Raw genomic sequence first — 26,199 nt, 5'->3', positions numbered from 1 at the left:
ATCAAATTGGTCAGACAAGGCTTCTCCCTTAACAAACCAATGCTGTGTCTAAGCTATAACTGAAGTCTTGTCTAGATGATCCTGCAGTACTTCTTTAACCAGTGCCCCATTAATTTCCCTGGAACAGAAATTAAGCTAACAGGTCTATATTTACTTTTGTCACTCTTTGATCCTCCTTTGTGAATTAGGGTCACATTTGCATATCTCCAGTCCATGAGTACATCCCGAGTCCAAGGAAGCTCTCATAATTATGGCTAATGTTTGCTTACTTACTTTGCCGCCTCCTTTAATATAACTGGATAGATCCCATCTGCCCCAGGTGCCTTTTTTATGTTTATCTTCAACAATTTCTCCTCCACTTTGCTCTGAGTTATTACAAAATCATCTAGCTCACTGCCAGAGTTTAATTCACCTCCGCCATTCCCCTTCTTGAGCATGTAGATGCAATATACTCATTTAATTTGTTGGCTACCTGAGCAGGATCATCAAGAGTTGAACCATCAACATCAATTGGACCAATCTGATTCATCCCCTTCCTTCTAGAGTTACATAAGTAAAGAACTCATTGCTGTTTTTCTTTGCATCCTTTGCCAAAGATTTATAGAAATCGGCCTTTGCCTGCCTGCTTAACCTCCTTTGTGACTTGGTTACAGACCAGCTTATATCTATCATAAGCGTCCGTGTCACATGTTAATTTATATGTATCACATACATTTTTCTCCTCTGCCACATGTCTCATTACTTCATTTGACATCCATTTAGGCCTAAACCTTGAACAATATTTCTTAGTTGGTATGAAAAGCCTTGTAGCTTCCAAGATTAATTCTTTGAATGCTTCCCATTTTGAACCAACACCATCAGTTGGTCCCAATGTAGTCACCTTTATGAAAGCAAAAACTCTTCCCTTTACCCCTGATGGTAGTTACCTCTTTGAGTAAATCTCACTTCAGCACACTGTGATCACTGCCACCTAGTGGTTCCTTTATCTGCAGATTCATAATGCATGAAGAATCACTACTGATAATCAGATCAAGAGTATTATTCCCTCTATTTGCCTTCCGAACATGCTGCTGTAGAAAACAATCATCCAATAAATCCCCAAAAGCCTTGCTAGTGTGTGAGTGACCAACCCACAAATTCCAGTCAATATCTGGGAAATTAAAATCCCCCATTATAAGACACTCTGATTTACTGGCCCATTCTATTTCTCTGTACAGTTGTTTATTATACTCATCAGAGTCATTAGGCCTATAACACACTCCTATTCTGAATTTTGCTTTCCCAGTGCTTATGTCACACCAAACTGACTCAACACTGCACTGTCCAGCCATGTCGACTGGCTGTACTTCTTTGGATTTTGCGTTTCTGAACTAATAGCATAACCCCTCATCCCTTCCTATCCTGTTTATCCTTCCTGTACACATTGTATTTCCCAAATTCCATTTCTGCATTCCTTATATCTGTGTGACACCATGTCTCTGATATCACAACAATATCTGTCTTTGATGTTTTGACCAGCACCTCAAATTCATTAAATTTGTTTACCAAACTCCTAGCACTGGTGTACATCCAAGTATACATGCATGTACACTAATGTTAGGTGTACACTGTAAGATGAAAAATCTTACACGTTTAATATTTTAGAAAAAGAGTGAGATTTATTTAAAATAAGGATTAGGAAATGGCAATATGGGGCAGCGGAACAGTACTGGCCACAAATACTAATTAGATAATGGGTCACAGGCAAGGGGATTAAATGTAGTCAAGGTAACAAGTAAAGGTTACCGTGGGAGACTACGGGCCGAACGTGGCTATGGCTACTGGCGAGGAGGTGCGAACAATTTAGGCTAGGACAGAACAATAAGAGAAGGACACAATCGGTCGGATATTCCTTTTGATCGGGGACTTCCGGAGTCCAGCCAGGTGCTAAATAGGGGTCAAATGCTAAGGTGAGATTTTAAAATTGGCGTCCGGCTGTCGGCGATCGCTAGGTTAGAAGATAGTGAAAAACAAATTCGTTAAAAGCACAAACAAAGTAGCGGTGTGCTTCAAAGGAACAGACAATCTGGGAAAATTATAATTTATTAAAATAAGAGGTTGCATTGTACATAGTAAAATTAGCTTGAGAAAAGTCGAAGGACGAATAGGGCAGAAAGAAAGTCGAAAAAAAGGAGAAGATTGGTTATAGAAAAAAACAAGGGGCAGAACTGACATACAAGGGCGGTACGTAATTCAGAGAAACAAAAAGTGAGAAACGGGACGAAGAAAGGGAGAGCCTTCTTGGGGTGGTTTGTAAAAATGGGAGTTAGAAGCAGAATGGAGTGATGTGAGTATTTTTGGAAATGGGTTAATGTTATATTAAGTTGAGTTTTCTGTCATGTTTGATAGTTGGGTGAGATAGTTTGGACACAACACACTGAATTGAGTTTGGTGATGGTTTTAAGGAAATTTAAATAGTCAGCAGACACAGCAGTTAAGAGTTTCGTCAGTGTAAGGAAAAGTAAGTTAGTAACAGTTAATAGTTGAGGGTTTCATCGTCGTAGAAATTATGTGTTAGCAGCAGTTGAGGTTTGGGGTGTTAGGAAGAGTAAGAAGATTAAGCCGGTCCGTCATTAGAAGGCAAGAGCAGTGGCCGTTTTTGCGAGTCAATCCATCATGGATAGTGGCCGTATGCTAACGAGCACTGTCCAATAATTCTTATTTTAATAAGAAGTTTGTGAAAGGAGGAGTAAAGAAGGGTAGCGCCCTGTGAAGTCTTCTTTTTGAAAGTGTTTTTTATTAGGTGGAGCGAGGGTAGCCCCTGTGAGATCTCTCTTGTGGACAAGATAGCCGTATAAGGTGAGAAAAGGCCTCAGGATGGAGATAGCAGCCCCCATATCGACGGAGTATGATAGTATGCAACGTGCCAGCCCAGTTCAGGTGTACAGTGAGTCCATCAGAATACCAGAATTATGATCCTCACTAGAAAATTCGCTAGGAGTTCTAGAATGAATGCCCTGATATACGATGATGACATTTCCAACTAAGAGTGGGAGGATCCAAAACAGCGAAGCCCGACTAAGAGGAAATTAAGTAAGTGACTAACATAGTATTCTCGTTACCTTAAAGGACTTTAGGACCCTAATAACAGATTAGTGGAGATTTAAGATACTGAGAGATATATACATGTATAAAAATATATACATAATGTAGAGAGAGATAAATTAGGTAATAATAATATAAATTTGACAGGTATAACTTTGTAATTAGTGAAAGGAACTAAAGAAGAAGAAAAGGGTATTAATGATAGTAGTGGCTTTGATTAATAATAAAACATATGTTATGTTATAAGCAAAGGAGAGAAAGGGAATATTTGTCATAAGTTGTTTCCTGAAAAATGTAGGTATGATTAGCATTTTGGAAGGGGAGGGTAAAGTCCTAGACCAGTGTATAAGGTAAGAATTATGGAGCATGTAAGGAAATTATGGATCATGTGCAAGGAAGAAACTATAACAGTTGCTGTACTAATATTGTTTGTGTTGTAAAGGAAGGGATAACATTAATAGAGTATAACCAATGTACTTAGTTATATATATAACCAATACTAAGTAGACAAAGTTGAATATTAATAGTACATGCCTCAGTTTGTTCATATTTTTATGTTGTATATATATATACAAATAAACTATGTTATATTATATATTTGTGTGTGTAGTTTGTCATCCTGGGATCCTTTGTCACCCAGCTCTTCCGAAGGGAATTATAATTAATCGAGAAGTTCCCTTAAATTTGGAATTCTCCTAGGAAGTAAAAGTCAGATGCGTAAGTGGGGGAAATAAGAATAAAGTGGACAAACATTAAAAGGGAACAAACGAAATAAAATTAAGAATAAATAAGAAAAAACAATAAAACAAAAATAAATAAATATATAAATCATCGTCAATGAATTCCACCCCCCACAACACAAATGCAAATGAAAGAGTTATTGATCTTGCCATGATACAGTTGTGAAATATAGATCATATTTATAAATCAGTTAACAAAATTTGCCAAACAAGGAAACAATGTAAATGTTTTTTTGTTTCTAAATTGTAACTAAATTCACTACAAAGCACATGCAGAAGTTATTATACTTCCATTTTTTGTCTGTACATAACACAGTTTGACTGTCATGTAACTGACCAATCATACTTGTTCAACAACAGATTTTTCCAAAGCTGCTTACAGAGATCTACTGCCCAAAAAAGTTAGGCCTAAGCATATATTTCTATAATGCCATGGTGCCTAAGATTTGTAAAGTACTTTATATATATTTTAAAAAATATATGAGGTATAGCTAAAAGTACCATGAATGGCCATGGTACAGCAGCAAGGCTGTAACAACAAATTACAAAGTTGCCAAGGAACATTCTACTGTTTCTTTGTCCATCATTACAGCAGTTTTAAGTTATTGTGCATTTATCAAGCACTATATAATATTTAATTAAATGAAAGGTGGCTTTGCTTCAAAAATATAAAAATGACTGAGCACCTGAATATGTAGTTCAATTGAGGAAAACTACCACAGGTTATGAATCGATACAAGAAGTTTACTGGGAATCTCCAATGCCCAAGGGAGAAGTTTTCAACTGGCACACACAATTTTTTGAAATAAAAGAAAATGTCCATGATGATTCTCCTTGTTTTCTAACAATAGTGAAAAACTGGTGAAAACATTGAAAAAAGTGTGGAAACTAGTTCATACTGATTGAAGAATGTTTATCAGAATGACAGTGGAACAACTGGGATGGATAAAGAGAGAGACAGTTCACAAAATTTTAACCAACAATATTGATATAAATGTCTATGAAAATGGTGCAAAACTTGACATGATTAAAGCTGGTGAGAACAGGTTTGCTTTGACCTCTAACAACACTAAACAACTAAACGGCAAAATTCAAGTAGAATCAAACTTTTTGGATAATATTATCACAGTGGATGAAATGTAACAGTACAGGCAAGTGATTTGTAAAGTTTGGAAAAAAATTGAGGCAATAGATGAATTTGGCAGAATGGAGAAGAGATATTTTTAACCAGAGGAGATCAAAGAGAGAAATTCCAGATTATGGACTCTTTGATAAAGTATATCAGAGCACTTATGGACAGTATCACCTTTAAGGGAGAAACACCATAGAGCAAATAATTAGGACACAGGTAAGTGGTGATTGAGACACTCAGTAGCTGAGAAAAAGTAATCACTTCTTCCTGTATGCTTCTGGACCTCCTGAGTGATTTCATTACAGTTATAATAGCAATTTTGTTTTGGCAATAAGTTTGACTATTATAGTAAATATATTTGTGATTAAGAAGTTTCTGGGAGGTTTGCTTCTTTTTGTAGATGAGTCCGTCTCATTTACAGATGAGCTAAAAGTTGGGGAGGAACATGTATAAAAGAATGAAATTTTTAGATACACTGCACATGGGAAGATATACCAACTGTTTAACATAACATGATTTTGGGAGTGCCCTCCCCATATAAACCACTCCCATCAACCACAGCTAGAAGAATAAAAGTGAAAACTTTATACACTAATTGATCCAGATGTTGCCTTGAGGCCAAGAGATTTATTTGGTCAGTTTGCAAAACCCATTATAAAGCTGCACCTTCTTTTGAACGTGCACCTTTATAAAATGCGAGCGTTATTGATCTTGACATGATGTACAACAGAAGAAACGAGAAGTGAAGTCTTGCTCTGAAGGACAAACAATTTTCACAACTTTAACCATCATTAATGCTCTGAGGAGTAAGTGCATACTACCCCAGGGCTCACATTTGGTGAGTATGGGATTGGCACACCCAGGGTCCTGAGCTGGATATCTTCATTCTTCTCTTTTTTGGTGATTCCCTCCCACTCTTTCTCTCTCTCTCAGGGTACTCAAATTTTTTTTGGCTGGTGCAGCATAAGACTCAGGCTTCCTCCCACCATACGGCTGCCAATAATAATAATAATAATAAATATATTTAAGCTTTCAAGATCATTTCAAAAGGTTGTCATAATGTGTCTATTTATGTATAAAATGTATTTGAACTCTTCCAGTAGCTGCTGCCATCTTTTATCTATGTTTCTCTGGGATCTAAAAGAAGCTGATGAAATTGAATACATAAACAAATGTTGAGGAACTGCATCAAAAAAACAAAAGTAACAATTTTTTCCACAATTTTCATTTTTCCTTTTTGAAAATTCTAAATGACAATAATCTCACCCTAATGTTAGGAAGTCAAGTCAAAATAGGAACAAATTACTATTTAAGAGCATTCAGGTAAAAAGGTTTAGTTTTTACAAATTTTCACAATTTCTGAAAAAAAAAAAAAAAAACCCTCAATCCACTGGAGAATGAGTCATCTTCCACCACCTAGTACTACTCTGTGTTAAGAGTCTTGATCATTTTTTTGTGTAGTGTAGACACTATACCTCAACCCCTGCTTACATTAGTTCACACCAGAGTGGTCATCTCCAGGTGCTCCTAATAGAATTGCCACCAGTATGAAGATATGAGGAGAGATGACTGTTTCAGAATGACCAGACTTTGTTAAAATTTGATCATTTGACTCACAAGTAGGAACTGAGTATCAGCTCTATCAGCATTTCAAACTCTGAAGTGAGCAGTCTTAGCTGCCATAATTGGAAACAGTCTCAGCATGCATACACATTTTTTCCAAAAGAGTGTTGAAATATATGTATTATATAAGCAGCTACAGAGTCAATATTTTACAAATAATTTGTTCCTTTATTAAATTTGAAGTGCAATTCTGTTAAATCTATTTATCAAGATAACTGAGGTGTGTAAAGCTCTGAAAGGGCACATAAACCTCTGAAAGTAAAAATATAAGAGAAGGTATGTGTATTTATTCACTGTTAGAAAGGCAAGAATGGGGGGGGGCACAAATATAAACTCTTAGAAAGTAACAGAAGACTAGAGCACATAAAGTTTACCTTTGAGCAGTATGTCATAGATCACTAGAATAAATTACCTGCCATGTGGCCAAGGCAGAGAGTTCAAAATGAATAACTTGAATAACTACTTTTTGACAATGGAGAAAGTATGAGTGATTAGAAATTTTTATTTTAGATGCAGAAAAACTAATTCCTTGCATAATTTATGCCATTCTAATACTAAATATAATCAGTAGAGCTTGGATATTTCAAAGCTAAATGGGAACCAAAGTTATTTAAAATTATTCAAAGTTTGAATTATTCATTTTATTTATTTATTTACTTACTTTTATGGTAAAATTTATACTACAGATACTAATATATGTATATACATATAAGCTAAATTAAAATAGAATATTGCCAGTAGCATGGCAAACCAGTAGAGTGAAAATGAACCGAACCTAATAAAATAACAATAACATAAAAATATGGGGGGGTTTAAAAAAGAAAAGGGTAGTGTTGAAGCAATGTTCCTAAAATAATTTAGAAATTAAGCCAATTAAGAGAAATTTAGCGGCACCCCCTAGATGGCACCCATTTCCCAATTATGTGAAATCTCACCACACCACTGACAAAACAATAGTTGAACTGAAAATATACAGAGACAAAGTAGGCTACAGATGGCGGTACGAATGCAGCGTTAGCACATCGTCACGCTACCCCCATTTAAATATGATCAAATTAATCCAAAAATTAAACAGAAATAAAAATTATATATTAAAATAAATAAGAAAAATAATAGCAAAAGCTAACATCAGTGGCAGCAGAAAAGCACAATCCATGCAACATGTAGTGGATTGTACTTTTCTGCTGCCACTGATGTGAGCTTTTTCTATTATTTTTCTTATTTATTTTAATATATAATTTTTATCTCTGTTTAATTTTTGGATTAATTTGATCATATATATATAGGGTGTCTCAAAAATATTGGTACAAATGTTTGGGGGAGGTAGGTAACATCTAAAGGAATGTGAATCGCATAGGAACCCATAACCGGAAACGTCACGGGAGAGTAGTAGCAGAGGCACAAGAAGCAGAAATGATACAAGACAGTAATTAGGGGCAAACATTTATTTGACATAATATTAATAATGGAGTATGAGATGGATGCATTTCATGATGTTACAACAGATGCTCGAAGGTTCCACCACGAGACGTGATGCATGTGCGACACCGATGCAGCATGGATTGGCAGACACAGTCGAACACACCTGGAGTTTCTTTGACAGTAGCAGAAGCGCAGACGAGTCTCGCCATGAGATCCATTTCTGTCTCCTGAGTTCATGTGGGATGGTAACAGGTATGGGCCGACTAAACAGTCACTGACCATACCTGCCCACACATTTATTGCAAAGCGATTTGTGCCGCATGGGGGCGCACACTGTGTGGGCCATCTGCTAATCCACACACTAGGTGCATGTCTGCCACCTCAGGTCTTATATTGATGCATGCTCTTCGTGCGGAGACTACTGCTCGAATGAGTAAACCAGAAATTTTCCCCCTTGCGAACTGACGAACAGTGCAGTGTACCGACTTATGGTGACGTTTCCGGTTATGGGTTCCTATGCGATTCACATTCCTTTAGATTTTACCTACCTCCCCTAAACGTTTGTACCAATATTTTTGAGACACCCTGTATATATATAATAAAATAACACCATAATACCACATGAAATTTCTTAACAAATAGGTATTATACATGAGTTTAATAAAACGTATTTGTTAAGATTTCATGTGGTATAATAATTAATATATTATACATATATTAATATATATATAGTATAAATTTACCATATGGATAGAAATCACATAACTTCTTTCTCAATTATATTATTTTTTTTTTTACTAAGGATGTGAAACAAGCACTAGGTTTTTAAATGGGTGTAACTTTGCAAATGTTTTAAATTGTATTTATCTGTGTGGTGATTATACATAAACCCTTGGCATAGATCTTAATATGAGTGAACGTATCACATGTGCTTTTCTTTGCCTACCTCAGGTATTGTACGAAAATTTACTTTCAGTCAGGGAATAACTGAGCAGAACAAACTTCCATCTGGTGTTGTCGAAGTGGCTAGTTTTAATAAATTTAAGGAAGGATACAGAAGGGACAGGTTTTTTTTATTTTGATGAAAAATGATGAAAGGAAGCTTGCTTCCTTTCATCATTTGCCACTATTAATACCATTGCCTGCTCACTGATAATAAATCTAAAATAATAAAACTGAAAATAACCGTTTCAGTTAAGTACTGTAAAGTTCTTACTTATTGCTCATGGTGCTGATTAAAGATCAACAATTAGATGTTAATGAGGTTTTTTAATGTCTTCTGGGTATGTGTGTGTATATAAGCACCAAAGCAACCAAGACTATAAAATGTAATTATATTATGTTCATAATTGCACATATTCTTCCAGTCAATTTGCTTGTTAGCTGGCCAAAAAACTAGAGTTGCTGGGAGATGAGACCATACAGCCCATGCCTAAGAAATTTGGCTATGGTGTGAAACAGACTATGAAAATTCCTCATACCATTGACGGGAATCAAATTTTGGCCTTCCATATGATGTGGGAGGGTGGCGATTATAATCAATGTGAAACCAGCAAGGAAAAAAAAACATTTTTAGGGGCATGAGTATTAAATGAGAGTAGAATAAATACTTCAGAAGTTTGTTTCATCTTATGAAGGGAAAAATAAGTTCAATTACATGCTGTGAATATTTTAATTCATGTTTTTAGTGGAAATTTAAGAACTGTGCTATTCTTTTGCATGCTGAAGAGAAAATAAGTTCAATTACATGCCATGAATGTTTTTAGTGGAAATTTATTGTATGTAGTGCATGTATGTAGTGCAATAATTTCTAAATGTGAATGACTCTGAATTATTCAATGTCTAAACACTGAATTTAAAAATTATGTTTGTTTGTTGTTTGGTTTTTAGGAGCATTAGCAACTAAGGCCATATTGCTCTGGGGATATGCGGTGGTCATTCCCTGACCTTACCACATCCTCCGTATTTGGTGGTCATGGGCTTGAATCCCGGTCTAATCAAGAAGCATGTGTTACGCACCGCTGCTCCTGCCCACCTAGCTACGGAGGGGCCCAATTATTTTTATTATTATCATTATTTTGATATACAGAATAGGAAGTCCTGGGGGAGGTATTGAAATAAATTCCAATTCACGCTCCACTGTAGTAATAAAGCAATACTAGTCTCATACTATAACAGTTGAAGAATTGACATTTTCTAAGCAATTTAACTTTTAGTGGTCATGCTGGGTGTGTGAGACCTAACAAAAATTTAAATGTTTTTTTTTTTTCCCCCTCACATTTGGCATTAAGATGCAGCTACCACTCTTTTTACACCCCCATACTAACTGTCGGTCTCTCAAATGATATACAGCTACAGTCAATTAAGTGTGTTCGTCATTTCATGTGAATTAGCCCTTACACCAATAAGTCAAAACATTATAACCAGCGAGTCGTTATGCAAATCAAAGCAACTGCAGGTGAAATACAGTGCGTACACGGGTCAGGACACGGTATAAAAAACACCTGATACTGAGTTCCATTAGTCAGTGTTACTCTTGTTCTTCAGATGGGAAAGGCAGCACTTAAGCAAGTTTGACAAAGGCCAAATTGTAATGGCCAGACGACTGAGTCAGAGCATATCTGAAACAGCACATCTGGTTTTTTTTTTTTTTTTTTTTTTTTGATTTGGTAGTTGTTGGCGCATCGGCTTCTGTGGCCATATTGCACCTCCCAAGGTTTTTGCAGTACTTTGATCCAAGCCCGAGGCGGGAATCGAACCCGCGACCTTTGGGTTGCCGGGCAGGTACTTTACCCACTCGGCTAGCCCGGTCGGCCAGCACATCTGGTGGGATTCTCATAGTCAGCAGTGGTTAGTACCTGCCGAAAGTGATTCGAGGAGGGAAAATCCACGAACTGCTGGCGAGGTGTTGGACAACCATGGCTCATCGATGCTCAAGGTGAGCGAAGGTTCTCCCAGATGGTACGTGGCAACAGAAGGGTGACTGTGGCGCAACTTGCCAGTAATTGGAATGCTGGTGAAGGGAGTAATGTGTCACAACACACAGTACATCAAACTCTGTTGAAAATGGGGTTGCGTAGCTGCAGGCCGCTCTGAGTGCCCATACTAACCACGGTTCACCGGTAACAGCGCCTACAATGGGCACGCGAGCATCGAAACTGAACCTTGAGTGATTGGAAAAAGATCGTCTGGTCCAATGAATCACGTTTCCTGTTGCACCATGTGGATGGCTGGGTACATGCGCGTTGTTTACCTGGGGAAGTGATGGCACCTGGTGCACTGTGGGACGAAAACAAGCCGGTGGCAGCAGTTTCATGCTTTGGGCGATGATCTGCTGGGATACCCTGGGTCCAGTCATCCATGTGCAGGGCACTCTGACGTCTACCACCTACCTAAACATCATTGCTGACTATGTACATCCTTTTATAGCAACAGTCTTCCCCTCTGGTGGTGCCGTCTTTCAGCAGGATAATGTGCCATGCCACACCGCCCGGATTGTTCAAGACCGATTCGTGGAACATGAGGAAGACTTCCTGGCCTCCAAATTTCCCAGACATCAATCCTATCGAGCATCTGTGGTTTGCATTGGAACAGCAACTCCGATCTGCAGCATCTCAACCAAGGACCTTACAGGAGTTAAAGGATCTGCTGGTTATGTGTTGGTACCAATACCAGATACCACAAGACACATTTAGAAATCTTGTAGTGTCCATGCCACGCCGGGTACGAGCTGTTTTGGCTGCACGTGGAGGACCTACATCATATTAGGTAGGTGGTCACAATGTTTCGGCTCATCGGTGTATGTCTGTCAGAAATAAGTTCTGAATATTATTCAGGATTTTAGTACTCATTGGTACCGAATAATAATTACGAGTTCATGTTTGAATTTAGTGAATTATTTTTATAAATCTGAATATTTTTGCAGAAAGTGCTTCCATTTCCTATGCTTTGAGAATGAGGGAATTGTGTACCCATACTGATAGACTCTGAAAAATTTTCTGAATGGGTTGTTTATTTTTGGATAAAATATTAAAAATCTGCACAAAACTGATATTTTTGAATTTGTTAGAGCCTACTTAAACACTGTTTGGTTCAGTTTTGTTTAAAATTTATTGAAGAATTTATCTGCTCCATTTAATAATCAATCTTTCTTTCTTTCTATTTTCTAATAGGTTTTTTCAGATGAATTCTTAAACTTGAAAAACTTTTGAGATAAACTCAAAGATTTTTTTAAAACTGCATTCATAGTTTTCCCCCTGACACGTATTTTGTTATGAATTGTATTATATTGTGATGTTTTACTATGAATTTCCAATGCTAAGGTACTTTTAACATGCAGAAACATACCAAATGGGTGATACGACATTCAAGGTGGTGAAAAATAAGAGATCTAGTGGTAAATACACAGTCTGACATGAAGTTCTCTGAGTAGTGTAGATAGGTTGCTAAGACAGTTGAAGGGGTCCTGTCAATAAATTACAGGAATTTTGCAAGCAGGGACGAGGAGGCAATCATCCCATTGTATAAGGCAATCGGATAGACTGCATCTTCAGTACTGCAAAGTCTGAAAATCTCATTTTAAGAAGGATGCGTATCTGTTGGAATGGATATAGAGAAGAGCAACAAGATTAGCCAAGTGCACAAATGGGGTACTCTTACCATGAAAGACTTTAGTTCTGCACATTGCAGCATTTTGAAACTAGGTATCTACCTAAGATACATGATGGAAGTTTGAAGCTTTATATAGATCAAGTAAACTAAATGCTGATGGCATCCTAACTCTATCTCAGACAACCTACATAAGGGAATATAAAAGTGCAATAATTTGCTTTCAACCAGAAAATAACTGATTGCTGGAACTTCCAGCTAGTATTGTGGAAGTGGGCAGTCTGAATAATCATATGAGTACAACAGATTTCTAAGTAATGGCTTGCATTTTTTTTTTTTTTTACTTCCATTATTTTTATATCTGGGTCTGTCAGTCCTGGGGTGACCACTCTTGTTAGTACAAAGGACTACTAAAACGGTTCAAGACATTCCTTTAAAGGATAAAAGATACTTTTCAATAATATTTTTAATAATCATAAATTTATTAAAACAGAAGTGCTTGATGAATGACAAATGATTTTAAATATTGGTTGTGATACATAGAGTAAAAAAAGATTAAATGCTTATTCAGTTAAATGAATTACCTTATCCTCCAAGATTTTTTTTCTTGCTTTCAGTTCATTTACAGCCTTCATAATATCTATATCTGCTGCACCATTTTCTTTCAAACTACGAACTATATCTCCCTAAAAGAAATATACATTGTTAAGCAATAAAATGCTAACAATTAACAACAGAATTTGATAAAAAATAACTTAATTCCCAGATATAAACTATGTCATAAGCACATTTTTCATTACCTCTATTAAGGGCTAGAGACTGTAACTTACTATTTTCCACAGCTCTCATACACGAGGGTCTTACACAGACATATGCATGATACACAGGAAGACTTTGATACACATCACTTTTCAATATAACTAGACAAACATTTGGAGTGACCAGATGGGTGAAATGAGAAGGGTTTTTTTTTTTGGCTGATGTTGTATAAGCTTGCTTTCTTGCATCATATGCTTCAACTAATGCTAATGATGTGTTGTGCTTCAATTTTTATTAAAATCCAGAAGGAAATAAGTACATAACAAAAAGTTGAGTGGCTATTACATTGTAGCATGTGCAGTGAAGTGAAAACAATTACTTTTATATATTATTTATTTATTATTATTTTTTAAATTAATTATTAATCAATTTGCACCAAGTTACATAGTTATTTATTTTTCGCTTCTACTAATCACAGAAAAATGAAACTTCAATTAAAAAAATCGAATGCACATGAAATGTAATGTACTGTGGAACATTACCTAACTTGTTTGAAACATTTTTTGTATGTCATTATAGAGTGATTCAGATTTGCATGTCATAAATACTGGAATCCTGACAACAAAAGGAACTAAAAATACCCTTAGGAGTTTTTTGTAAAAATGGTATAGTTTTTAAGAAAAACATTAAAATTTCATGACATAATTTCTAGTACTGTCATGACGGATGCAAAATAATATTACTGCAACAGAATATAGTAAGCAAAGCAAGACACACAACACAAATTCAGAAACTGAAATTTATTAAAAAACAAGAAATACCCACTGATTTACAAAATATCATTTCACACAGTCAGTCTGTAAAGTGATAGTGAAGGTCTGAGCAAAAACTCACTAAACAGCCATATCTTTCAATTTTCCTTTTCTGCCCTATAAGAGACTATGCACCTATGAGGTGATCTGATTGAGGTGTATAAGCCCTTGAATGGTTTCAGCAAGCTCAATGCTGATGGGATTCTTCCTCTTCAGATTACTCACCTGAGGGGACATAAAATCAAATTGAGGAAAGACAGTTGTAGAACAGATGTGCAGAAATTTGCTTTTAGCCAGAGGGTGGTTGATTGTTGGAAGAAACTTCCATTTGTCGTAGTGGAGGTCGACAAGTTAAAAAAGTTCAAGGCAGAACTAAACAAACATTTGGAGTGAATGGATGGGTGAAATGGGAAGGATTTTTTTTTTTGGCTGATGCTATATAAGCTTGCTCTCTTACATCATATGCCTCTACTAATGCTAATAAAATACCCTTTTTAATTATATTATATATGCAATTTCTGATGTTATATTATTTCATTTAATAAAAAGCATTCTACTGTTCAAATGAGACACATTTTCAACTCTAAAGCTAACTGGTGGTACATCTGGAAACACTACAATCATTTGTGATGAGGATTCTTCATATTTGAAGAGTCCATTTACTGCTGCCTATGATGTATCTTCACTATGCATAACTATTAGAGAAGTGTACAGAGGATCCTGTGTTCCTTATAAAGATCATCTCTGGATGAATAAAGTATGCTTTTCAAAAATTGTTTCACAACTAACAAGTGTGGTTGTGAAACAATCCACATACCATGCATAGCAGATATTCCCAACAGCATTTCTCTGTCAATACCTAGAATGGAACAGTAGAGTAAAAACTACATATGATTATCACTCCACCAGTGCTTGGTAGAAATGTGCTTTTGCAATATGTTACCTTGGATACATGCTGTTGCATGTGATTCATGCATTAACATGTATCAAATGATATACTGATTTTGAATTAAGTGTGAGCACACACACTTCACTCAATATGAGTGGGTGTATTGGATCCATGATCCAATACAGGTTTCATCCTTTGCCCACACTGAGCACTCAGAACAGCCTAAATTTCATCCTAGCATGGACTCAATATGGTGTTGAAAGCATGCTGGTCCATGTTGACTCAACTGCTTCATTGCAAACTGAAGGGTGAAGGTCTCTACTCTTAAGAGCTTATTCCACCTCATCCCTGACATGATCAATTGGATTGAGATCTGTGACTGGGGAGGGCACTGCAATAGCCTGAATTCATTCATATATTCCTGGAACCAGTTCTGTAGAATTTCTGGCCTTGTGACATGGCACATTGTCTGTTGAAAGAGCTCATTTGCAGATGGACACACTACAGCCATGAAGCAGTATATCCAAGAAGGAAATGTTTGGACATTGACAAGAAAAGGGATTTTTACCCATCAAACATTGTTATCTATCTTGAGAAAGTACTTACAAGTCCTCTCTAAGTCTTTCAATGGTTCCTTCGGAGTTTATAGCACATCAGTATCATGATCTTCATATAGCTTTGCCCATAAAGTTATAAAGGGATGGAAAAGAATCCATATTTTTTTTTTTTTTTTTTAATGAAAATCCCAAACACGAAAGGTATCAAAACCTATAGTACTTAGTACCGTGCATGGGTTGAAGGAGAAGTATGGGGAGAGGGGGATGCCGGAAACTTTGCTCTAGAGACTAAACATGGGTTTCACCACTTCAGGCCTCCAATAAGCAAAGTGGTGGTATTTCACCACGACTAAAACATTTACCCTAGCTCCAGTTTTGTGATCACTGAACATGGAATACAGATAACACTATGCATTTTCAAGGATAAATTCAGGCTGTTGAAACAAGCAAATATAACTATAATATATGCCAATTTACATAGACATTTCCAGTGATACATGCTGTCTCACAGGTTGGACATCTCATCCAGAAAAACTTAAAAAAAGTTCTGCACACAGATCAAACAACACTTTTCCATGCAAATGCAAGCATACTTCAGTTTGAAAGAGGGGGAGAATCTGTGTCCATCTCATTGTAAAACCAAGCAAAAAGCTATAAATTCAGTGGGTTTCACAAAACTGATCCTTTTTACAAGTATTTGCTTTAGATCTGCAGATATATACTGGGTGAAGTGTGCTTCCTGTGTATTGTAGAGAAAAAATTATTTTTGTATGTTTATTATGATCATTCTTTTACTGCATGAAATTTATTTAACATACCCACGAAAAATATTACTGAACAGATGTAAGAGGTACACATGGATTTCTAAATGACTTGATTACAGCTAAATTACAAAGAATTTAACAATATATGAGGGTTATTCCAAAAGTAACAAAAAGCAATTAATTAAAATTAATTTATTTTATAACAATGTACTTTAAAAACCTTCAAAGCAGTTTCCAGCATGCCATATGATTGTTTCCCAACATTTAGGTAATTTCTGAATGCCATTTAACACATTGTCTGCTGAAGTTATATGATATACTGGGTCACAACTGCACTAAACATTTCTAAAGACAGAAATCTTTGCCATGCAATTGTTTTTGAGATTGGGGAATACATCTTAATCTCAAGTACTCATATAAGGGTGTGGTGTAGTGCTTCCCACTTGTAATTGGTGAAAACAAGCCATATAGACTGTGATATGAGCCTTTACGTTGTCATAGAGAATGAGCAAACCAGGTTACCACATCTGTGGTCACTTCTGACTAATTTTTGGATGTAATTTCTAACAGAAAAAAAAAAAAAAAAAAAAACAACATGTTGCTTAGTGGTCTCCAGTTACTGATCTTCCAAGTGGCATATGGCCATTTTTTTTACTTCTGATTGTTGCTAACAACATTTTGGGAGGGGGCGGCAAATATGGATTCTTCCACTGAGTTGACTGTGACTTCATTTCAGGTTTGAAGTTGCATATCCATGTCTCATCAATGACAACAATGCAATTTATTTACATTTACATTTTGCTCATTGTTCAACTGACAGAAAATGTAGGACCCGCTGGGCAGCGACATTTTGTTTTTGTAACACCTCAGTTAAAATTCATGAATAAATAATTTCAGTAGTGAATTCATTCACTATTTCTTCACAGGTCACGTCTGTCTTCTCCCAAAAGGCTAGTAATAATGACTGCCAATGTGTCGCCTGCAGATATTTCTGGTCTACCTCAGCATTACTTGTCTTCAGCAGTGGTCTAATGCAGATAGATGCAGTAACCTCCCTTTCAACTTTTTCTCCAGCAAATGGAACCTCACAGGAGACTACAATTTTTTGATACATTGAAAAATTGCTGTTCTAGTTCATGCATTTCTTAAGAATGGCATTATTAGTTTAATCTATTTCTCAAATGTAACAACAAATAAAACTTTACAAGTTTGGAGAAAAGGAAAAAAAAAAAAAAGAAAAAAAAAAAAAGCATTCATGCCATTCTAATTCAAGGAAATGCATACTAACTATATTCTCTAACTTTCTCAATAAAGCTTAGTCTTAATCTTTGGAGGAAAGATCTTAGTTTTTATATGATAAATTAGATTCTAATAATATATATATATATATATACATACAGTGCCTTTTTTGTGACGGTACACAACGGTACGGCGTACTGACACCTTTAATAACTTGTGACATTTGGATGCAGTGCACTTCGAAATTTGTAATATTCCATAATTTTTTTTTTACATATTTATCTACTATTCAAATAAGCTTAAAATTATTTAACTAAATTTACATTTTTCACTATCTATTGTTAAGATATTTTCTATATAAAACTGTATAACCATTTTTATAATTCTAAATTGCTCAGTCGGACCTCTGTTTAATTATTTTGAATTCCCCTTGAAAGTTAAATTTAAAATAATTTCCGTTGAGCGAGAAAATTTTCATATAGCGAACGAATTAGGAGAGAATTAACTCGGTATGCACTGTTCGCATTTCTGGCTTTCAGGCAATTTAGGCAATTAATGCTGCTGAGCGAATTAAGAGAGCTAAAGGGATTACCATTCTATAATTTAGTGGTACCTGGTAAAACCTGTCCCGCGTATGGAGAAGTCGCGCTGGTCAACAGTGAGCAGATCAAGGTGTATTCCCAATGGGCTCTGGCCCACCTTCTACTGCAGTGGTGTTCAACCTTTTCCCATACAAGTGCCATATTCAAAAAAATTCAAAGTTAGATTTCTTTAGTGTGTTACATTTTCCATATCTTGTTGCATGTAAAAGTAAAATTGAAAATATTCAAAAATTTTATTAAGTACAATACACAAAATTACATTTACTGAACAAAACATTTAATGAGAATTTTTTTCATAATTAACAAAATTTAAAATGCTGTTTTAGTTCACTTTCCTCGTGGACCGTAGGTTGGACGCCTTCGTGAATCAACTGTAGGCGCCCCATTCGAGAATTAGGAGGGAGTAATTTCTTTTATCCCGACAAATAATCATCTGTTGTTTCGCGGAAGTGCGTTATCCACATTTTTCGTAAATTTTCCCTATCTCTGTTTACATGGTCACAGAACCTGAATATCCAAATAACACTGACATTTTCAAAAAAAAAATTCAAATTTAAGAACTACTGACAATACCAATGATGAGAGAAGGAAAACGAGGACAACGAAGGTATTAAACCTTCTAAGCATGAATTGTTGGCATTTGGTGAAAATGAAGTTAGAAAATTGTCAATTAGGTTACAGTTAAATGCAATTCGTGGAAATGCAAAACACATGGTTAAATCACATTAACCATGCGTTATTCTATGCTTATCAAGAAAAAACTATTGCGATTGAAAACAATCATTTATTTTTGTTAAAATTAGTTCAAAATCTTTTTTTTGTTGCACTTCAATTTATTAAACTTTAATAGCGTGCTTCTTTTTACTAAGTAACTCTCCTTTTAGTGACAAAAAGGTTGCTAAATAGTTAGTTAATAATTCTATAAAGGTCATTTATAAATTTTGCGACAAGAAGTATTTTTTAACAATTTTAAAAGCTGGGGTTGTCCCGGCAAGGAAGTACTCAGAGAGCCAGTGTTGAGGTGGTGGTGGGGAGGCACCTGCGTGGAGTCTTGCAGGGCCCTCACCTGCCAGTCGCTTCTCTCCCAAGACTTTAATTGCTTCTGCAGGAAGAAGTCGGAGTTGCTTCTCCCACCCTTGGTATTCACAACAACTGGAAAGACTCAAATAAACAACGTTTTTGTTATTTCCTAAGTTTTAGGCCAAGTCAGGGTACAATAAACTTTTTTCAGTTACCATAAAGCTCTCTATTTGAGACACTACACTAACGACAATTCGTGTCATCCTGAGTGCCCAGCACTCAGTAGTTGACTGATGCATTTACTTATTTTTCTATATATACTTGAATAATAAATTTATACTTAATAAACTGTGTTAATATATTAAATTTGTTGGTCTTATTCCAAAAACATTACTACGAAAGTAACTATCAGGGAAAAAAATTTTTTAGAGTACTTCTCATATCCTTTTAATTTTCAATTTTTCCTGATAGCAAAGAATGAGTACCGGCACCTATTTTTTTACAAAAAAAGCACTCTTTGGTTTTTTTTTTTTTTAGGAGCATTAGCAACTAAAGCCATATTGCTCCGGGGATATGCGGTGGTCGTTCCCTGACTTTTCCGCTTCCTCCGTATTTGGTGGTCACGGGCTCGAACCCCGGTCTAATAAAGAAGTGTGTGCTACGCACTGCTGCTCCTGCCCACCTGGCTACAGAGACACCAAAAAAAAAAAAAAAAAAAAAAGCACTGTGTATATATATATATATATATATGATATTAAGTGTAATTTTTAGATTAAGATTGGTGCTGACTAATGCCAGATGTACCTAAAAGGTGCAATTTAGTAGCAACATATCTGCTTATTATAATTAAGTTTTTAATATATTTTTAAAATTAATAAACATTTCTTCATATTTCTGCTTACATAATATATAAATAGAAATGCTTGCGCAATTTTAAAATTTTGTGCCTTAACCAATTTCTGCATCAGAAATTGGAAGTGACTATTAAACATACCAACAGTGTGGTATTAAACTTAGGGTGGTAGAAAATGAAAAAGACCTGGGAGTAATTGTGCAGTCAGATATGAAATTTTCAGAGCAGTGCAGACAGGCTGCCAGAACAGGTCATAGGTGCTGTCAATGATATACAGGTAATTTTGCTAGTAAGGAAAAGGAGACGATTATCCCTTAGGAAATGGTCAGGCCACACCTTGAGTACTGTGAAGGACTGGAGGCTTCATTTTAGGAAGAGTTGCTTGAGCGAGTACAGGGAAGGGCAACAAGATTGGTGAGGAGAACGAAGGGGTGGTCTTAACCAAGTAAGGTTAAGTTCTGCAAATTGCAGTGTCTGGAGACTAGGCACCTGTGAGGTGATCTGATTGAGGTGTATAAGGCTTTGAATGGGTTGAGCAGGCTCAATTCTGATGGGATTCTTCCTCTTGCTCAGATTATGAATCTTAGGGGGCATAAACTCAAATTGAGGAAAGACAGCTGTAGAACAGATGTGCAGAAATTTGCCTTTAGCCAGCAGGTAGTTGATTGCTGAAACAAACTTCCATCTGTTGTTGTGGAACTTGATAGCTTAAATAAATTTTAAGGTACAATATGTAAAAAGCTGAGTATTTTTAAATATTTAAATCCTTTCTTAAACAATTAAAAGTTATATATAATATGTATGGAAATCTACTAACAAAGATGACAAACTGGTATACTGAAGAATTCAAAAAATCCAAACAGAAAACAAATTTGGTCACCTGTCAGATGCATGCAATCCCCATTTCAAGAAGCCGAGGCTGTTATTTGGTTTTTTAGGAGCATTAGCAACTAAGGCCATATTGCTCTGGGGATATGCGGTGGTCATTCCCTGACCTTTCCGCATCCTCCGTATTTGGTGGTCACGGGCTCGAACCCCGGTCTAATCAAGAAGCTTGTGCTACGCAACACTGCTCCTGCCCACCTGGCTATGGAGGCGCCAAGAAGAAGCCGAGGCATGACCAGCATCAGGTTAAGAAGCACATTGAATCTATGGTGCACCTGGTTGATGTGAGAGGCCAGTATAATGAGTGAGTGAGTGAGTTTGTGTAACATAAGCACTTGGAAAACAAAAACGATGGTAGGAGTATGAATATAATAAATAACTATACAGAGTGGACAAGTAAATTATAATGGGGGGATATTAACTTTCCAGATACTGACTAGAACTTGTAAGTTCGTTACTCACACAGCAGAACTTTTTGTCACACCAACAAGTTAGAGAGGCAACAAGAAAAAGCAATACCCTGTTTTGATTATGAGCAGTGGCTTTTCAGACATTCAGAATCTTCAGGTAAAGGAACCACTAAGTGATAATAGTGTTTTATGTGGGATTTATTTAAAGATTTAACTACCTTCAATGGTAAAGAAAAGGGATTTTGCCTTTGTAAAAACAACTACAAATGTTTTAGACACTCTTCAAATTGTTTTCAATGGGACCAATTGAAAATGTTACCAACTGCAAATTCTAAATGGGAAACATTCAGGATGTTGTTGTTATTTGGTTTTTAGGAGCATTAGCAACTAAGGCCATATTGCTCCGGGATATGCGGTGGTCATTCCCTGACCTTTCCGCATCCTCCGTATTTGGTGGTGAGGGGCTCGAACCCCGGTCTAATCAAGAAGCGTGTGCTAGGCACTGCTGCTCCTTCCCACCTGGCTATGGAGGCGCCGGAAACATTCAGGAAAGGAATTGTAAAAGCTATAAGCTTTTCATAACAACCTGGTTTGACAGATGGTGTTCAGGTTTAGACCTAGGTAAATGTCAGCTGAGTGATGAGACTAGTGACAGAAAAGAAAACTGAGTGGAAATATTATAAATTATCAGAGAACAGAAACCTACATTAAGTGCAAACTAGTCTGAAATCAAGTCACTAAGGAGGGTGGGGGGGTACAAGACTAATGGTCATTCCAGAAGCAAAGGTTTTGTAATCATTACTGTTGGTGTTTGCAAGCTTCCTTCAGGATAGTACTTGTAGTTCTTTGATGCACAAAAATTTATGGCATCAATTTCTAGTATTACAGGACTTGATGGTGTTTGCATCCATCCTCAAGCAAACAGACAAAAAAAAAATAGCATTTCATAAACATACTGGCAATAAAAAGACTATAAAATAAATTATGAACTTTTTTTTTTTTTTTTTTTTTTGTGGAAAATTCACAAGGATTAACTGTTATTAGCAAATACCTTTAATTAATAGGATAATACAAATAATAGGGTTCCTTTGCAAATACCTTTTTCTTCCTATTTAAATAGTTTTTCTTCCCTGGAATGACATCGATCTTCCATCTTTTGTTGTGGAAGTTGATAGCCTAAATAAATTTTAAGGCTGAGCTGGCCAGGCATTTGGAACAAATGGGAGGGGTTTTTTTTTTTTTTTGGCTGATGCTGCATAAGCTTGCTTTCTTGCATCATATGCCTCTACTTATGCTAATGCCTTCAGGCCAATACTAAACCATTATTGCAGAAATTGATGGACTAGTGCTTTAATATTCTTAATCTGGTTTGACATTTCTTTTAAATTGTTAAGTTTCTTCAAAATATGAGGCTACTGATTACTAAAAAACTATCATGCTGCTGTCTGATTTTCTCTCTTTAGAACATCTGTTACTGGAAAAAGATATGCCTAAAAGAGTAATACTTTTTATGAAGACCTAAATATGTGCCATTATGCAATTTTATACAGCAAACTTGAATTGCATGTAAGAACTCTGTATTATTATTACTTATTGTACATAGGAATGATATAATCAAATTAACTATGGCATTATGTTAGACATGTTATCATGCTTTGAGTGGTAATGTTGCTAACACATATTCACTAGCTTTTGTTATTATTTTCTTTCAATAAGCTTTAGTAACTAACGTTTATGTTTATTTGTGATTTTTATCTGGGATGTTTTGCATAGACTGCTTTTACTTCGTCAAAGTCAAGAGTTACCAACCTGTTCCTTTACTGATTTTCTTAGAGGCTCTAAAAGTTCGATAATTTTTGGATCCTCCATTCTTCTAAAAGCGGCTAAACGATACTTTTTTATTCGATTTGCTCCCCAATTCGATGGTAACCCTCTAGAGGCAGATTTCCACCTAACAAGCAAAAAAGCAATCGATGTACTTCTACTGCTAACGTGGCTAATAACCGAGCGTTTCAAAAATGTTGATGCGTGACAAACCAACTGTGGAAGGCTACCCACTCTCATTACATGTGCAACACCGGCCGAAACTACATCACATCCATTTTTTTTTTTTTTTTTTAAACCTACAAAACCTGTATGCTATCACCACGTTCCTGTAAAACACGCTGTCAAATGGGGTAGCGACTAGAGGTCGCTGTAAACTCTTATTTTCTGATAAGACTACTCTCGTGATCATAGAGATTTTTGTCGATTCAGTATTACTCTGTTGATTTAACATTATTTTCAGATGCAACTGTGGAAATTATTTTTCTGAAACCAGTATAAAATACTAAAGATAATCACCTTTGTGATAGTTCATAGCTGTCGGCGTTAGTCAGATTTAGATTTCCGTTAGGGTGACCGACGTCCGGAATTTTTGGGGCTCTCCCGGTGTAACCAAAAATTTTTGGGGAGGCTGTTTTGTCCTGATTTTCATGTAACGCTATATACATATAATTCAGCATGGCAATTAACATAATCTTAATAAATAGAAATGCTTGCACATTTTGCATCCAACATTGTCGAATTGTTAGGGCGTTATACTGTAATACAGTGTTAAACCAGGTGCTCACATCTGGTGAGTATGGGTTTGGCAAACCCAGGGTCCTGAGCTGGATATCATCATTCTTCTCTTTCTTGCTTTCTTGGTGATTCCCTTCTACTTCTGACTCTCTCTCTCTCTCTCAGGGTAACGCAAAAATTTTTTTTTTGGCTGGTGCAGCATTAGCCTCAGGCTTCCTTGCATCATAAGGCTAATAATAATAATGCGAACTGTACGTTCTGCTTCCGCATGTTCTGTTATTGACATCGTGTTGTGCTGGTTTTTATGCCTTAAATAGTCAAGCAAGCAGAAGAATCCTTTTGCAATTATTGATAAAATATAGTTTAAAATTTATTATTTTCTCTCCAATCAACAAAATGGTTATTTCAATGGGTTTATAAGAAACAATATTTGAAGGAATGGACATTTAACAAAAAAGATCGCCTTGATAACACAGTTGAATATATCCAGTCTGCATGATATTTTTAATTACTTAATATAAAGAGAAGCAAAATTGTACATCCACCAGCGAGATTCTTAAACGGGTCTTTAACAGCCATACCAAACTAACCTTCGAGTTAGTGAGTAGCCAGGATAGGGTCAGCAGGTACAATATATCCCCCTGACTGAAGTGTGGGCAACGTTGGGCCTCAGTGGGGGTCCAGCGGCTAAATGACCAGATGAACAACGGTACACGACAGTACACATGTACGATATCCATACACTTTTAAATTTCTGTCCTCAACAGCAGGGCCGCCGCAAGTGGGTAGGTGAGGTAAGCGTCGCTTACGGGCTGCAGTTCAAGAGGGCGCCGAATTTTATTCGATGTTGTTTTCTAATTGGTTAACGCTTATCAGTATTCAACATTTAGGGCAGAAAATTTTATTTTGCTTACTGGCGGCACATAAGAACGCAGCGCTGCTGCTCAACAGTGTTCTGTTTCACATGACAATGTATACTAATCGGCGATGGGGGAAGTCCCTGGTGCCGGTCAAATATAATATTTTAGGAAGAATATTATTAATGTTTCAACTGTGTTGTGTTAATTCAAGATATTAACAGCATTGTCTATTAAAGAAAAGCAGATAGAGATTCTGGTAGGGAGATTCATCTTATTTTGCATGTGATATAATAAGTACAGAAAGAATCTCAGTTTGCACCTCTGTATAATTAATATATTTAGTAAAAGCAGCAGCGAACGCCTTTTTATGACCGTTAAGTGGAACTTTATTTATTCCTTAAAGATTATTGTTTTTTGTAACTTTTGATTTAAATTTATTAGTGTGATTATTATTTGTCTCTCTGATTAAGTTGGTGAATTTGTTTGTTACTTGGTCTTTGAAATTGCTTAAAAAAATCACAGTGCAGTCTGCTACAAGTGTGCTATAGTTATATAAAAATTCTTCCACCATTGTTATAGTATTTTGATATAGGCGTTACTTGGTAGTGTTTTGCATAGTTTTGTTGGGCAGTATAATCAGTAACAAAAGAGTTTTTGTTAGACCTATAAACTATAAATTAATATCAATACAACGTTTTTATAAGGTAACCTTATCACGTATTATGTAACGTAATCTAAAGTAGCATAGTTTCTAATCAAGTAATTTACACTGCCATCAAATAAGCGGATTGGTGTAGTTATTATTTTCTATCCCTTAGTTTCCTGAGTTGTTTTAAATTAAATTCAGACTAGCATTAGCAAAGGCACATGATTCAAAAAAAGCAAGCTTATACAGGGTGTCTCAAAAATATTGGTACAAATGTTTAGGGGAGGTAGGTAACGTCTAAAGGGATGTGAATCGCATAGGAACCCATAACCGGAAACTTCACCGTAAGTCGGTAGACGGCGTTGTTCATCAGTTCGCGATAGGGAAAATTTCTGGTTTACTCATTCAAGCAGTAGTCGCTGCACGAAGAGCATGCATCGATATACGAACTGTGAGCTGGCAGACATACACCTAATGTATGGATTAGCAAAGGGCAATGGACGAGCCGCTCAACGAATTTATGGAGAAGGCTTCCCAGACAGACATGTATCGGACCACCGTTTGTTTGGGCGTGTGCATCAAAATTTGTGCGATTATGGGTCATTTAGAGGTAACACAGTAGTGCGGGCAGACCACGTTCAACGCGAACTCCCGCCATGGAAGAAAGTGTGTTGAATGCCATCCAGAATAATCCTACTACCAGCACACGTGCCGTTGCCTCTGCCTTAGGAG

At 36.2% G+C, this 26,199-nt stretch overlaps 1 protein-coding gene across 1 annotated transcript in view; it reads right to left on the bottom strand.

Annotated features, from left to right (window-relative positions):
* Window positions 1-23,538, bottom strand: part of GlyRS (glycine--tRNA ligase) — a 192,785-nt gene extending 169,247 nt beyond the window's left edge. Inside the window, exons 1-2 of the mRNA XM_090373175.1 lie at window positions 23,209-23,538; window positions 13,194-13,295 (exon numbers count right to left, since the gene is read on the bottom strand). Of these exons, the coding sequence (XP_090229301.1) occupies window positions 13,194-13,295; window positions 23,209-23,463 (357 nt within the window). The 5' untranslated portion in view covers window positions 23,464-23,538. The remainder of the gene's footprint in view (window positions 1-13,193; window positions 13,296-23,208) is intronic.
* Between the last annotated feature and the right edge of the window lie 2,661 nt (window positions 23,539-26,199).

The sequence above is a fragment of the Mastigoproctus giganteus genome, chromosome 5, assembly GCF_048544385.1.
Source record: "Mastigoproctus giganteus isolate SK-2022 chromosome 5, ASM4854438v1, whole genome shotgun sequence".
NCBI lineage: Eukaryota > Metazoa > Arthropoda > Arachnida > Uropygi > Thelyphonidae > Mastigoproctus > Mastigoproctus giganteus.
The sequence above is the reverse complement of the archived record's forward strand: the minus strand, read 5'-3'. Positions and strand labels throughout refer to the sequence as shown.